At 45.0% G+C, this 15,979-nt stretch overlaps 1 protein-coding gene across 1 annotated transcript in view; it reads right to left on the reverse strand.

Annotated features, from left to right (window-relative positions):
- LRRC75A (leucine rich repeat containing 75A) overlaps nt 1-11,767 on the reverse strand; it is a 109,800-nt gene extending 98,033 nt beyond the window's left edge. Inside the window, exon 1 of the mRNA XM_070735002.1 lies at nt 10,818-11,767. Coding sequence (XP_070591103.1) covers nt 10,818-11,105 — 288 coding nt within the window. The 5' untranslated portion in view covers nt 11,106-11,767. The remainder of the gene's footprint in view (nt 1-10,817) is intronic.
- Between the last annotated feature and the right edge of the window lie 4,212 nt (nt 11,768-15,979).

Here is a 15,979-nt window from a genome sequence, read left to right on the forward strand (position 1 = left end):
AGCCTCCATATGCACGGAGGCCCTCCGGGGGCAGAAAATTACCCATTTGCCAACTTCAGGTTCAACTAGAAGGCCTGGGGGGGGGGGGTGTTTGCTCTCCCCAAGCTCCAGAGCCTTTCTAGGAGACTGGGGAGGGTGAAAACAGCCTTCCCCACCCCCAACCCCATTTTCAGCCTCCCCAGGCTGCAGAAAGGCTCTGGATCATGGGGAGAGCAAAAAACAGGTCTTCCCCATCCATCCTGTTTCCTGACTCCCAGTGGGCCCAGAAGGCCCGAAAATCAGCTAGCCAGCGTGCACATGTGGCTCTATGTGCCACTTGTGGCATGCATGCCATAGGTTCACCAACACTATTATTTATTTCCTTGTGGAAACATAAGGGCATAGGGAGATAAAATAGCTTCCATTAAAAACTTCCAAGGAAGGAAGAAAAATTTTACAATCTGTCCAGACAACACACCCACATCAAACATGTTCCTAATGTTCAACTTGCCACTGTTTTCCTTGTGAAATGCTGCATCCTCCAGAGCTACATGCTAGAACTGAAAACTCACATTGGGCTGCAGTCTAATCCTCAAGGCTAGCATTTGTACTTGTGGGTTTGCTGCGCAATACGGCTGCAAGTCTAGCTTACAGGATGTGAATATATGTACATTGGAAATCACCGCTCATCCAAAACTTTCCTCCTATCATTTCTTCTCTGGGGTCGAATTCTGAATCCTTCTCCTTCCTGTGTCTGTCCCAGCATCATTCCCTTATTATTTGACTCGTTTAAGTGCCTGGTCCTTTTGTCCCTTGAGGCTTCAACAATTCCATCGTTGGCTTTCTCGCCATCTTGATCGTCCCTTATGTTCCTCTGAGACAGTGTTTTTCAACCTTTTTTCTTCGGGGGAACCCTTTGGTGTTATCAGATTTCTGGTGGAACCTGTACCGTGTACCGGTACTGTTTATGTTCCTTCAAGGCTAGTCTTGAACATTAAGGAGGGAATTTATTTAAAAGAAAATGTATGTAACTGGATGACAAAATTAGAAAAAAAACCTTTGCAACTTTTTTGATGATTGATATTAGTTACTAACAAAATACCACATTTTATTCACGGAAAATTAGATGGTACACTGTATTGTTTGAATGTATGTTGAGAGAAAAATAAAAATAAATTCCCCCCAAAAAAGTCCTTCCTTCCTCTGTCCCTCCATTCATTTCATTCTTCCTCCCTCCTTCCTTCCCCCTCCATTTCTCCTTCTTTCCTTGTTCCCTCCATTTCTCCTTCCTTCCTTGTTCCCTCCATTTCTCCTTCCTTCCTTCCTTTCTCCCTTCCCTCCCTCCCTCCTTCCTTCCTCTCCACTTCTCTCTTTCCCTCCCTCTCTTTCCCCTCTTTCTTTCTTTCTCTCTACATCTCTCTCTCTCTCTTTTCCTTCTCTCTCCTTCTCTCTCTCCAGGTCTCTCTCATTTCTGTGTGCCTCTCCCTCCTTCTCTCTCTCATTTCTTTCTCCTCCCTTTTTGTTCTCATTCTCTCACTTTCATTTCTGTTTTTCTCTCTTTCCTCTTCCTCTCCCTTTTTCTTCCTCTCCCTTATCTCTCTCATGTTTCCCTCTTCATCCTCTCTCTCTCTCTCTCTCTCTCTCTTAATCTTACTCTCATTTCTCTCTCCCTTCTCTCTCATTTGCCTCAATTTTCTCTCCATTATTCTTTCCCTCCATCATTTTCTCATTTCTCTCTCTTTCTCCCTTTCTCTCTCTCATTCCCTCCCCCTCTCACTCCCACCCTCTTTAACTCTTTACCTAACGCAGCCAGCAACAGTGTGTAGAAGGGGAAAAAAACTGCGGGCATCGCTCAGGTCCCTTCAGCCCGGGAATGGTGGGCGGGGTCTCCCTGCGCCTCTTCTTTCCAGGGCGGCGCCTCCGCCAAAAAGAAACAGAAAATGGATGATCGACAGGGGTGGGCCAGAGAGCCAGAGCAGCTGGATGGCACAGAGTTCTGACCCACGGGGTTTCTCCCCGCCTGACAACTTGGTTGCCGGTTGCAGCTGTCGGACGGGGAGAAACGGTGTTCTGGGAGGAGGAGGAGGTAAAAGCAGAGTAAGGCGGAGGGGGCGGCGAGGGCTGCTGCTGCTCCTGGTCGGTTTTATGGGTTTTTTTCATTAACTCGTGGAACTCTTGGTTGGCTTGTGGAACCCTAGGGTTCTGCGGAACCCCGGTTGAAAACCACTGCTCTAAGAGCTTCCAAATGCTTCCACTTTCGCAAGACTGATGAATGGGCTGGTAGAAAACTAGTCCACCTAGCAACAGGCAAGCTGGGTTTCTGATCTCTGTCCCCCCCCCAACCCCCTCCCTTACTAAGAACACAAAGAATTAATGCACAAGATGGTGTGAGCATCTTGCGACAGGCATCTGGAAGACGATGGGATTTCCCTGCTGTGACTCACATTGTGTAATTGCAAAATGGAAAATAAGACCCCACAAAAATCCCTTCCCCGCTTTAATTATTTTTATGAAGTCTCTTGCTCACCGCCCCTTCATTTTATTAAGAATTAATATTTCATTTTCATCTGACAAAGGGCAAATTTGCACAATGGTATTTCCAACTTTCATTGTCCATATTCTGGGCTGGGCCTTTGAAACTCTTGCCTACCCAAGAGATGAGAAAAAAATAGCCATCAGCCACTGTGTCAGGTTCAACACCTTAGAACTGTGATGGCAAACCTATGGCACGGGTGGCACGCAGAGCTATCTCTGTGGACACATGAGCTGTTGCCCAGCTCAGTGCCACCACGCTTGTGTGCATGCCTTCCGTTGGCCAGTTGGGTTTCGGGTCTCTGCCACCCATGTATGGGGTGCCTCTGTGGGGGCATCACACGTGCATGCAGGGGTCACACGTACATGCAGGGTGGATGGGAGGGTTGTAGGGTTTTTTTCATGCATGTGGAGCGCAGGGTGTATGTGCTGGTCACACACACATTGTATTGTGGGTGCAGGTGCTTTCGGCATGCAATGACAAAAAAGTTAGCCATCACCGCCTTAGAAAGAACATTTGTCCTGGCATTTGGAATAGACATTGCTCAGTTTATTACCAAAAATTGAGAATAAATGGGCCAACTGCTTCTAAGGGTGCTACTTCACATGAGTGGGCCAGTTTTTGCAAACTTTTAAACATTCCACACCTTGGAATCTCCATCAAATAAAGCAAATACAGTGGTACCTCGAGATACGAGTTTAATTCGTTCCGGACCTGGGCTCTTAAGTTGAGCAGCTCTTATCTCGAACGACTTTTCCCCATAGGAATTAATGTAAATAATTTTAATTGGTTCCAGCCCTCAAAAAACTCACAAAGTTAGTCTAAATTATGCAGAAAGACATGTTTTTAATGAAGAAATGTACATGTACATATAAATGAATAATGAAGTTTCTTTCACTTAACTTGTAAACTTTCTTAAACTTTTAAATTTACATATGTTCAACTTCTCTGCCACCCAATCCTGTAGGACAGAGGTCCCCAACCCTTTTTGCACCAGGGACCGGCTTTAAGCGATCAAGAGAGGAATGGGTGAATGAATGGACGGAGGGTGGGAAGGAAGGAAGGAAAGAGGGAAGGGACAGGAACAGAGGAAGGAAGCAAGGAAACTTATGAAAGGGGAGAGTAAGAGAGGAATGAGTGAAGGGAGGGAGGGAGGGAAGAAGGTGGGAAGGAGAAAGAAAAGAAGAAATAGAGGAAGGGAAGGTAAAAGAGAGAAAGAAAAAGAGCAAGAAAGAAAGAAAGAAAGAAAGAAAGAAAGAAAGAAAGGGGGAAGGGACAGGAACAGAGGAAGGAAGCAAGGAAACTTATGAAAGGGGAGAGTAAGAGAGGAATGAGTGAAAGGAGGGAGGGAGGGAAGAAGGTGGGAAGGAGGAAGAAAAGAAGAAATAGAGGAAGGGAAGGTAAAAGAGAGAAAGAAAAAGAGCAAGAAAGAAAGCTGCAAGCACCCCCCCGAGCCCCCCAGGCCAGCTGCAACCTTTTAAAACACGCGCGCCGCTTCGCAGCTGTCTCCTGAAGCCGAACGCGGAAGTTAGCGTTTGGCTTCAGGAGACAGCTCCTTGGCGCTTGTATCTCGAATTTGGGCTTGTAAGTAGAACAAAAATATCTCTCCCCTCCCAGCTCTTATCTCGAGTTGCTCTTAAGTAGAGCAGCTCTTATGTCGGGGTTCCACTGTACAGTGGTACCTCTACCTAAGAGCGCCTGTATCGGTTGTTATCTAGAAAAGTTCTAGATAACAACCGGTAGAGGCGCTCTTAGGTTCAAGATTTTTTTGCCTCTTCTCAAGAACCATTTTCCACTTACAAATCCGAGCCTCCCAAACTGTAACTGGAAAAGGCAGGGAGAAGCTTCCGTGGGGCCTCTCTAGGAATCTCCTGGGAGGAAATAGGACCGAAAAAAGTGGGGAGAAGCCTCCATGGGGGCTCTCTAGGAATCTCCTGGGAGGAAATAGGACCGAAAAAAGTGGGGAGAAGCCTCCATGGGGGCTCTCTAGGAATCTCCTGGGAGGAAACAGGGCCAGAAAAGGCAGGGAGAAGCCTCCATGGGGGCTCTCTAGGAATCTCCTGGGAAGAAACAGGGCCAGAAAAGGCAGGGAGAAGCCTCCATGGGGGCTCTCTAGGAATCTCCTGGGAAGAAACAGGGCCAGGAAAGATGGGGAGAAGCCTCCATGGGGGCTCTCTAGGAATCTCCTGGGAAGAAACAGGGCCAGGAAAGGTGGGGAGAAGCCTCCATGGGGGCTCTCTAGGAATCTCCTGGGAAGAAACAGGGCCAGGAAAGGTGGGGAGAAGCCTCCATGGGGCTTCTCTAGGAATCTCCTGGGAGGAAACAGGACCTCTACCCTCCCTGTGGTTTTCCCAATCGCACACATTATTTGCTTTTACATTCGGGAAAAACAGCTTCTTCTTACAAATTTTTCTACATAAGAACCTGGTCATGGAACGAATTAAGTTCGTAAGTAGAGGCACCACTGTAATTCTGTAGCTAGCCTGTGTCACTAACAGCATTTAAGGAGCACTGAATACAGAGGTGAGATTTCAAATATGAGGCTGGCAAACTGCTGTGCCGTAATCAGTAATAATTTAATGCAATCACGACAGGTATAAGAAGGCCTGCAAGACATGAAAGAGTCTTCCCAACTGGGGACTCTTCCTTCCAAGCAACAAATCAAAACACCAGGAACCATAAAACCAAATTATAGTAACTGCATGGACACTCTATAAAGGGAAAGGAACCTTGCAATGGATATGGAGTTTGCTACAAATTGGCTGAAGGAATAAAATAAGAATAACAGATACTCCCCCCCCCCCCTCCATGCATAGACACATAAACTTTGAATTTTAAACAGCTAGGGTGACGAGAAAGCAACTGAAACATATGGGCACCAATTTGCCCACAGCCAGCCTCTACGGTATTTGCTCCAAATTCTTCCTTTCCTAAATATTTCAATTTTAAAGAAATGGAAATTTGGCACATTGCAAAGCAAAGTGCCTGCATCCAGCATTATTTCCAACAGGCATTTGGGCCCCCACAGGAATTCTTAGAAAATAGAACCGAAGAATGCCTGCAGCTTAGTGCTCTTCTTGGAAAGTGTGCTCATCTGGAAAATTAAGGTTTCGTAGCTGGCCCCACTATGGCAGCCCCTCTGCAAACATCTCTCACTCATGGAGGGACTTTATTTGGACAGGGAGTCACTGCTCACAGTCACTCATGCCCTCATCACTTCGAGGTTCGATTACTGCAATGCTCTTTACATGGGAACTTCAGATCGTGCAGAATGCAGCCGCGAGAGCCATCGTGGGGCTTCCAAGATTTGCCCATGTTTCTTCAACACTCCGTGGCTTGCACTGGCTGCCGATCAGTTTCCGGTCACAATTCAAAGTGTTAGTCATGACCTTTAAAGCCCTACATGGCATTGGACCAGAGTACCTCCGGAACCACCTGCTACCACACGAATCCCAGCGGCCGATAAGGTCCCACAGAGTTGGCCTTCTCCGGGTCCCGTCGACTAAACAATGTCGTTTGGTGGGCCCCAGGGGAAGAGCCTTCTCTGTGGCAGCCCTGGACCTCTGGAACCAACTCCCCCCGGAGATTAGAAGTGCCCCCACCCTTCCTGCCTTTCGTAAACTACTCAAGACTCAGTTATACCACCAGGCATGGGGGAGTTGAGACACCTTTCCCCCAGGCTTTTTTATACTTTGTTTTATGTTTGGTATGAATGTGCTGTTTGCTTTTTTAAATAATGATAGGGTTTTATATGTTTTCAATATTAGATTTGTTCCACTGCTATATTATTTTTATTACTGTTGTGAGCCGCCCCGAGTCTTCGGAGAGGGGCGGCATACAAATCTAATTAATAATAATAATAATAATAATAATAATAATAATAAACACACATTATCATAATTCAGCCATTTCCCAGCCTTCATCGCAATAATATTAACCCATCTGTTGCAACCCAAGGTTTGGTTCTGGTCCCCCAAAAAATCAAAATACAGCTGGAAGGGACCTTGGAAGGCTTCTGATCCAATCCCTTGCTCAAGTAGGAGACCCTATACCGTGATGGCGAACCTATGGCATGTGTGCCACAGTTGGCACCAGGAGCCATATCTGAAGGCACGCAATGTGCTTCCCTACGACAGCTCCAGCACAAATGTGGGCGCCTGCCAGCTTAGTTTTAGCCTTCTGGAGGGCAGAGGAGGCCGTTTTAACCCTCCCCAGGCTTCAGGAAAGCCTCCGGAGCCTGTGGATGGCAAAAAACAGATTTGATAGTGTACTGCCGTCCCAGAAGCAATTAAGTTTGTAAGACAAGGTATCACTGTAATCAGTGGAAACCAACCAAAGTAAGACAACTGGAAGAAAGGGCCCTCTGAGATGTGTGTGTGTGTGTGTGTGTGAACCTTAGTGTTCTCCTGGGAAAGTGGGCCTTATAGTTTTGCCAAGTTCTAAATGTGACACGTTTCCCTCTGTGCATAACTCAAGGGTTCTCCACACTCCTTAACACTAAACAGCCTGTTATTTTCTATGATATTTTTTATGGCTTTTATGATTCTAAGATTAAAAAAAACCCCTTAAATGGAACTTGATGCCTAGTGACTACACAGATACATCCATGTAGTTTTCTATAACGATGTAGAAGTGCTTTTCTCAGGCTGTTTTTCCAATCTTCAGTCCCACTTTTGCATTTTAGTGCAGTCTGGAGAGGGGGGGGGGAATCTATCCTAGAATTGCTGCTTTAAGAAACTCAATAAAATAAGAAGTCTTCCTAAGGAGCAATTTCCAAGCTGAGCTCAAGAAACCACCCACGGAAAGGGGTTTTAATAGCCAGACAATCAAGAGATTTGGATGTCTCTGATACTGTCAGTTATTATGGTTCCCACCAGAACACAGCTTATTTTGTTAATGCTATCGTTTATATTCCCCTCTCTCTGGAACATCCAATTGAGCTGAGGCTAGTGACCCTTTGGCTAAGATCTCCCAAAGGAACATAACAGATTAAAATCAATTTCTGCTCTGGGGGAAAGCTGGAAACTGTAATGGGAGAGGGACAAACAGTATCTATCTAGCTGGGAATTCTCAGCCCCCCAAAAAGGATCATTTCCATATATTTGGGGGGCTGAGTTTAATTTTAAACAGGAGAAATTAATTTTATTAACCCAACTTAAATGAAATTTACTCCTTTGGGGCTCCATACAATGCAACTCGGCAAGGAAATATGCCAAGTAATCCACAGGGTTCACTAGGCCAGTCCAGATTCCCTTTAATTAATTCTCAGCAAATGTAATTCAATTACTGCCAAGAAACATCGGGCAGCGGATTTAAACATGTTGTTAATCTCTACACTGTAGCAAAAAACCAAAGCAAAACAGAAAACAATTATACCAGCATTTGCATTTGATCTTGGCAAGTATGGCGTAAGTTTCACTGGCCTCCAATTCCCCCCCCCCCCAAATATCTTAAATAATCTTTCATTTTAGTCTTTTTTGCAAATCAAACTGGACTATTATTATTATTATTATTATTATTATTATTATTATTATTATTATTAAATTTGTATGCCTTTGCTACTGAAGAAAAATGTGCATGCTATGAACCAACGCATCTATATAAGAGAGAAAAAACCTGAACACATCAAATACAATAGTGACTGCCAGAATTTGTCAGACGCAGAACAAAGCCAATCAAATCCTTATAATCCTTGCTACTCTTTTCAACTACCCGGTTAATTGATATACAGTATATCAATAGGTTACACGTAGGAGTTTCATTGAGCAGATTCTGCAGTCCAATTGTTCTCAACCCATCCAGCTGCCTAATATAATATTATGCACTAAATCTGGACCTTTATTATTGCTGTTAGTGCCATGCAGAGGTCTGGATTTGAAGAGACGAAGGTAATCCAAAGGACCCATAAACATGCATGTAGTGTTTGTTTGGTAACCCTTCCAGTTCTCTATTTCTTGAATCATGCAACATCTGTGGAGGGGAGCCATGTAAGCCCAGGAAAAAAATACTGCACCTTTAAGAAGCTGCCAATAGGTGCTACATGCGCACCTAAGGATGTTCTGAATCACTTCTCCCTACAAATCTGGATCATTTGCCAGAGCTGCAAATGCTGCGACAATGGTGCCCACACATGTCTGCCCGACATGTGGCAGAACATTTCGTGCCCGTATAGGCCTTACCAGCCACCTGGGGACACATCGTGTACAGCGCACAACCCATTAGATGTCAAGGTCCTCTTTAAACACGATGGACAAACATCATCATCTGCACAACCTTTAAATGCCAGACAAGAAAAGTTTCTCGTACAATTCTTCCCAGGGGTCCCCAATCCTACCAATGGTAAGGAAATAATGACAGAGCTATCATTTGCTTAACCATGCTTTACTGTGCCATAGATTTTAGACATCAGAAAAGCTTGGTTTGCAACTTTTACTGGTTTAGTCAAAGAGCTGAACTCTATCACAACTTTGAAGAGAATATTGTTCCAAGAAGAAAATGTTCCAAGAGTAGTAGATCCTTGGAACAAACTTCCAGCAGACGTGGTTGGTAAATCAATAGTAACTGAATTTAAACATGTCTGGGATAAACATATATCCATTGTAAGATAAAATACAGGAAATAGTATAAGGGCAGACTAGATGGACCATGAGGTCTTTTTCTGCCGTCAGTCTTCTATGTTTCTATGTTTCTATATTTCCCCCCCATCTCCTAAGGTGACTTAGCAGGAGTTTCACCATAACTGAGAGGAGATTCCTTCAGAAGGACCACTCAGCTGAGTTTCTCTGCAGAGCAAGAAAATGCAAAAGTGACTCTGTTGTGACAGAGCTGAGAACTTGGGAGATGTGCAAAGACTGCTTTGAAGAAGACTTGTATCCAAACAGCTATCCTTTTTTTTGCTCAACTGTGGTACAATATCCCCTTCTGATCTTACAGAAATGTGTAGGGCATTCTTCTCCAATGCTTCTTCAACTCAAATGAAATCCCCTTTTGAAAATTCCTTCAAGAACTCTATCTCTTGGCTCACCTTCAAGAATCTTCCTGGGCTCCAAGTCAAATAAGGGAAATTTGCCAACCGTCCAGTTTTAGGATGTAAAATTCACCTCGGCTAATAATGCCTCTCAGCCAGCAGCTATGCCACCTTAACAAGCGCCAACTCCTAAGTTCTCATTTCCAAAATTCCTCCACTTCCAGCGGGGTCAAACCCCCAATTCCATCAGTTTGATTAAGAACCATTTTCTGACTTTCTCGGTTTAAGTAAATACTAAGAAGCCAAGCCTCCCCAATAACTATAACTTGGAACAAACTTCCAGCAGACCTGGTTGGTAAATCCACAGTAACTGAATTTAAACATGCCTGGGATAAACATACAGTGATCCCTCGTTTTTCGCGGGGGATGCTTTCCAAGACCACCTGTGAAAAATGAATTTCCGTGAAGTAGAGGAAAGGTATTTTTTTAATGTATTTAATGAGTATTTGAACTTTTAAAACCCACCCTTTGCATTAAACAGTCATTCTATAATGTTTCTCAGCTGGAACTACATGTGATATCCTACCAGTTTCTTTAATAGAGTACAATAGTACTGTAGAAGAATTTTATGAATTTTTAATGGATTTAAATTTTTTAATGAATTTAATGGATTTAAGTCCCCGTTGAAAACTGGGGAAATAGCAAATCCGCAAAAGATGAACCGTGAAGTAGTGAGGGATTACTGTATATCCATCCAGAAGGGAGGGGGGGGCATGATCAAAACGGTTAAATGTGTTAAAGGCTTAAATAAAGTTCAGGAGGGAAGTGTTTTCTTAATAGGAAAGTGAACACAAGAACAAGGAGGCACAATCTGAGGTTAGATGGAGGAAAGATCAGAAGCAATGTGAGAAAATATTATTTTACTGAAAGAGTAGTAGATGCTTGGAACAAACTTCCAGCAGACGTGGTTGTTAAATCCACAGTAACTTAAACATGCCTGGGATAAACATATACCCATCCAAAGATAAAATACAGGAAATAGTATAAGGGCAGACTAGAACATTGTTTCCCAACCTTGGCAACTTGAAGATATCTGGACTTCAACTCCCAGAATTCTCCAGCCAGCTGGGGAATTCTGGGAATTGAAGTCCAAATAACTTCAAGTTGCCAAGGTTGGGCAACACTTGATTAGATGGACCAGGAGGTCTTTTTCTGCCGTCAACCTTATATGTTTCTATGTGACTAAGTAGGATCCAGGCACCTGCTAACTGTTGTTGGGAGCATGTCAGCGCCCCCCCCGCCCCGCCCAAAATCCCACCTGCCCTCCCACCTTCTCACCTGGCGCAGGTACTTCAGCAGATCGGTCGCCTCCTCGTGCCTGCCTTGCTTCACCATCCTCAGCATATCTTGGATCAGGACGATCCGGCGATGGTACGGGGGGAGGCCGCCGCCGGGTCCCTTGCCGAACTTTTCCCCCGACCGCACTACGAGGGACGCCAAGAAGTTGCCGCGCTCCCGAGAAGGCAGGATCCGTCGGCGGGGGGCTGCAAGGGGACCCTGGGGGCTGCCGCTCTCGCTCCCGGCGGAGCCCGGCAGCGAGCAGCCCTTGGTCTGTTTGGCGCCCATAGCGGAGCCCTAGCGGAGCCCAAGCGCAGCCTTCCTTCTCCCTCGCCGGCCTTCAGGAGGACATCGCCGGCTCCCGCCCGGAGTGTGTGAGAGACAGAGAGGCTACAACGGGAGCAGCCGCAGCACAGCCGAGAGGACGGCAAGGACGGCGCAGCCGAGCATCTCCCGCCGGCACAGCCGAGGGAAGCAGGGATGGACCGGACGCCCGCTCCGACTGTTCACACGCGGGGCGAGCTGCCCACCAAGTCCGGCTGCCCCTCAGTCCTTCTCCCCCGCCACCTCAAGAACCTCCCGCCCGTCCGCCCGCTTAAGCTCCAGGCGCAACTTCAGGGAAACTGTTGCACATCCGGACCGAGCGCAAGAATGGGCGTCGCCGGGGCTGTGAGGGGAATGGCAGCGGTATGCGCGGGCCGGCGGGGCTGCGAGGGGGAATGGCAGCGCCAAGCCGTTCCGAGGCGCCAACGGGCGGTCGAGCCAAGGCCGTCTCCTTCCTCCTCCTTCTCCTCCTCCGCTACGACCCGCCGCGAGCTGCAACGGGGCCGGGCCAGTCACAACCCCCTTCCTCCGCCTCGCCTGCCTTGCCTTGCTTGCGCGCGCCCGTCCTCCTGGCTACCCGCCTCGCTCCGCCCGCCGAAGGGGGCGAAAATGCACAAGCCGCCGCCTCCTTGGTTTTGCCCGGGAGCACGTGACGAGCGTCTCTCTCTCTTTCTCTGTGTGTCTCTCTCTCTGTCTCTCTGAGCACGTGCAGAGCGCGCGCCGGTCTCTGGCGGGAAAGGAGCCGGAAAAAAACGTCGCCGGTGGGAAAGGCGGGGGAAGGGAAAGGCCGCCCGGCTCCGCTTCTGCCACCAGCGAGCCCGCGAATTCATTCTTCCCTCAGGCTGCGCGCCGCTCGCCCCTCGCCGTCGTCTGGAACGGCTACTACACCCCCTTTGCCTCTCGAACGCCTCACCCGAAGCACGCGTAGTTTTCCTAATTTTTTTTAATAGTTCATTTAATTTAATTTGTTTGATTTATATGCCGCCCGATCCTGTGGGACTCACAGCAATAAAAGTACCATACAATTACAATAAAACCCCCAATAATGGTGGGTTTAAAATTGTTTTGTACTGCTTTGAGGGGATTTTATATTGTATTTTATGTGTATGTGAGCCGCCCAGAGTCCTCTGGGAGTAGGGTGGCATATAAGTCTGAAAGAATGGATGGATGGATGAATAAGTAAATAATATAACATAATAAATGCATAAATAAAATAATAAAATAAATTGCCCACTGTGCGGATGGGACTGGTGAGAGAGGTGGCTTGGTTTGCAGCAGCAGGGGCTTCTTCAGTCCAGCTCCACTCTTTTAAAATGAAAAAAAAAAAAGAAATAAAACAGGCTGAGGCTTTTTGGCATTGCAAGGAAGTTGCGATCTCTCATAGTCTCAGGGAGCGGGGTGGGAGAGGTCCTGCCAAGGGATCTCAGGACACAAGGTGATACATTGAGTAAGTCCAGTGATTATGGCGATTTTTCAGTTATACATGTTGCGGTTGTCCCAAAGTGTTTTTTCAAAAGGCAACTGGACTTTCTTGGTTTTTTTTCTTGAAGCTCTTGTGATGAGACGCCAAACATCCTTCAAGGAAAAATGAAGTCCAGGGGCCTTTTGAAAAGAAGGACTTTGAGTTAGGTGAGTTTGGACAGCCCACTAACCTCTGAGTTGCAGAAAAAAATAGGTACAGTGTCCCCTCGATTTTCGCAGGGGAAGCGTTCCAAGACCGCCTGCGAAAGTCGAATTTCTGCGAAGTAAAGATGCGGAAGTAAATACACTATTTTTGGCTATGAACAGTATCACAAGCCTTCCTTTAACACTTTAAACCCCTAAATTACAATTTCCCATTCCCTTAGCAATCATTTAGATTATTACTCACCATGTTTATTTATTAAAGTTTATTAAAAAAATATTAAAGGCAGACAAAAGTTTGGCGATGACATATGGCATCATCGGGCGGGGAAACCCGTAGTATAGGGAAAAAACCACGAAGTATTTTTTAATTAATTTTTTAAAAAATCGTGGTACTGTATAGACTTTTCGAGAAGTTTGGATCCACGAAAATCGAGGGAACACTGTACTTCGTTGCGTGGATTCCTTATGTTGAACCACTTGGTAAGACAATGTTTGTTTTCCCCGCAAGATAACTAAAATTACTCAAATTCATTTTAGCCTAGTGTCAGCGTCCCAATAGACATCCCAGAAATAAATCAGAGTCCACGCCTTGGCCTTCTTCCAAGTTCCAATTTATTAACAAATAGACCCATGTGGGATATAAACTGTGGTCAACTTTTCCTACAGATCCCCACCCAGGTTAAGATTAATCCTTCATTCCCCACACCCGCAAGTTCATCACGTGGACCACTCCAGTGTTCTGAACACCTACGGTCCTCCCCTGTATTTCCGTTGGTTCTGAACCAAGGATGACCTTGAATCTTCTGGAAGGAATTTGGCTAGTATCTTTCCCTCTCATGCAACCACTCCTCCCAATTCCCACAGTACTATTCTACTTGTGGCAGGCCAAAGTCTCTTAACTCAAAATGATGGCTTCGGCCTGACACCTAGATTAGTCTACTGAACTCAGGCTATCCAACACTGGGCATATCACCATAAATTTTATTTAGAACCTGTCTCTGAGGGTTGCGCGGATGGCATCTTTATTAGTTTTATTCTGCTACAATCACTTTCTCTGGTAGCTTTGGCTGGGAAATTTCCTGAAATGAGATAGATTTGTGGGCAGGTTGCTATTTCTTAGCTCTTAAAACTAAGTTCTGTTTGTGGCCCTTTAAATAACTCAGGGTGTTGCAAAGAGTTCAGAATATTGTCTACTATTCTCGGTCTTTAATAGTTTAATCTTACAAATCTGTGAGTTGCCCTAACACCACTTTAACGTTTTGAAACCATTGGGCCAATCCTAATTCCCCAGAGCTGCCTGGACAAGTCTCTGCAGTTTTCTTGCAAAATTTCAAAAGTGATTTGCCATTACCTAGAATTTAGGGTGTTTTAAAAAAATATTTCTTCTAACTAATCTTAGAAGAATTCATTCAGTGTTACTGTCTGGTTTAGTGCTCTAACTATTGTATTACAACAAGTCTTAGAGAAGAGACTTCTCTTACTCTTCAGTTTGCTACAGATTTTCAACTTCTCTGAGGTTTGCTTTTATTTGTTTGTTTGTTTGTTTGTTTGTTTGTTTGTTTATTTATTTTGTCCAATACACAATGAGGGTTTTAGTGGGTATATATATCTATATACACATAGTAAAATACATGATGAAGGTTATAGAGGAGATACTCATAGTAAAATATATCTAAGAAATAATAGAAAAGAAGATATAGGAATAGAATATATCAATGAAAGAATAGAAGAAGAGATATAGGAATAGAGGAAAGGTATAGGAGATATAGGAGAGCAATAGGAGGGGACGGAAGGCACTCTAGTGCACTTGTACTCGCCCCTTACTGACCTCTTAGGAATCTGGATAGGTCAACTGTAGATAATCTAAGGGTAAAGTGTTGGGGGTTTGGGGATGACACTATGGAGTCCGGTAATAAGTTCCACGCTTCGACAACTCGGTTACTGAAGTCATATTTTTTACAATCAAGTTTGGAGCGGTTAATATTAAGTTTAAATCTGTTGATATCTATTCCAGATATCATGGAACTTCCTTTTACTTTCCTAACCAGAAATAATGAACAATATACATACTGTATGATGAATTGATTTTCCACTGAGAAGTATTATTTGAATCAATCCAACACTTCCAATTATACAGAGCTGAGACAATCAAAATTATCAGAATGGACATCTCTGTTAATATCTGTAGTACAACATTTGTTCATGAAACCAAGCCTGTCAGGCATTAAGAATCAGGACAACATGTTAAGTTCCAGTTAAGCTAATTTATTGCTCATTCTTATACATATGGATCTAGTGAACTAACAGTCAGGACTAAATTGGTATTAGATAAGAGTTAATGGAATTCAGGGGTTCCTGGACTTGGGATTGCTTGTGGGAACACAAGGACTCCAGGCTTATTCCTCTCTTGACTTTGCCTCCAGGCTCTGCCTCTTCTCTAACAAAGACGTAGCCAACCTTGAGTAATGTCAAAAAGCAGTATTGGACTTGGATAAGAGAATTATATAAAATTCAGCAACTTTAGATAAATTGGGAGATTAAAAAGGCATCTGAACAAGCCACTGGCAAATCACTTCCATGTTGGTTTCTGGAAACAATATGGCTGTGTTCATGGGTACATAACCATACATTTCACATAAAATATAAATCTTTATAGGACAATAGCTTGCAGTTCTGGCATTTACTCTCCATTCTAATGTCAAATGTTCCTGCAGAAATTACTTTTAAAATCAGTACTGTTATGTCATAATGAATATTTTAATTATGACAGTATTCTGAGGTTATAGTACAACTACATAACGTGCAGAATGCAGCTGCGAGAGCAATCATGGGCTTCCCTAAATATGCCCATGTCAGACCAACACTCCGCAATCTGCATTGGTTGCTGATCAGTTTCCGGTCACAATTCAAAGTGTTGGTTATGACCTATAAAGCCCTTCATGGCACCGGGCCAGGTTATCTCCGGGACCGCCTGCTGCCGCACGAATCCCAGCGACCAATTAGGTCCCACAGAGTGGGCCTTCTCCGGGTCCCGTCAACTAAACAATGTCGTTTGGCGGGACCCAGGGGAAGAGCCTTCTCTGTGGCGGCCTTGGCCCTCTGGAACCAACTCCCCCCAGAGATTAGAATAGCCCCCACCCTTCTTGCCTTTCGTAAGCTTCTTAAAACCCACCTCTGTCGTCAGGCATGGGGGAATTAAGATATTCTTTCAC

The sequence above is a fragment of the Erythrolamprus reginae genome, chromosome 1, assembly GCF_031021105.1.
Source record: "Erythrolamprus reginae isolate rEryReg1 chromosome 1, rEryReg1.hap1, whole genome shotgun sequence".
Classification (NCBI taxonomy): domain Eukaryota; kingdom Metazoa; phylum Chordata; class Lepidosauria; order Squamata; family Dipsadidae; genus Erythrolamprus; species Erythrolamprus reginae.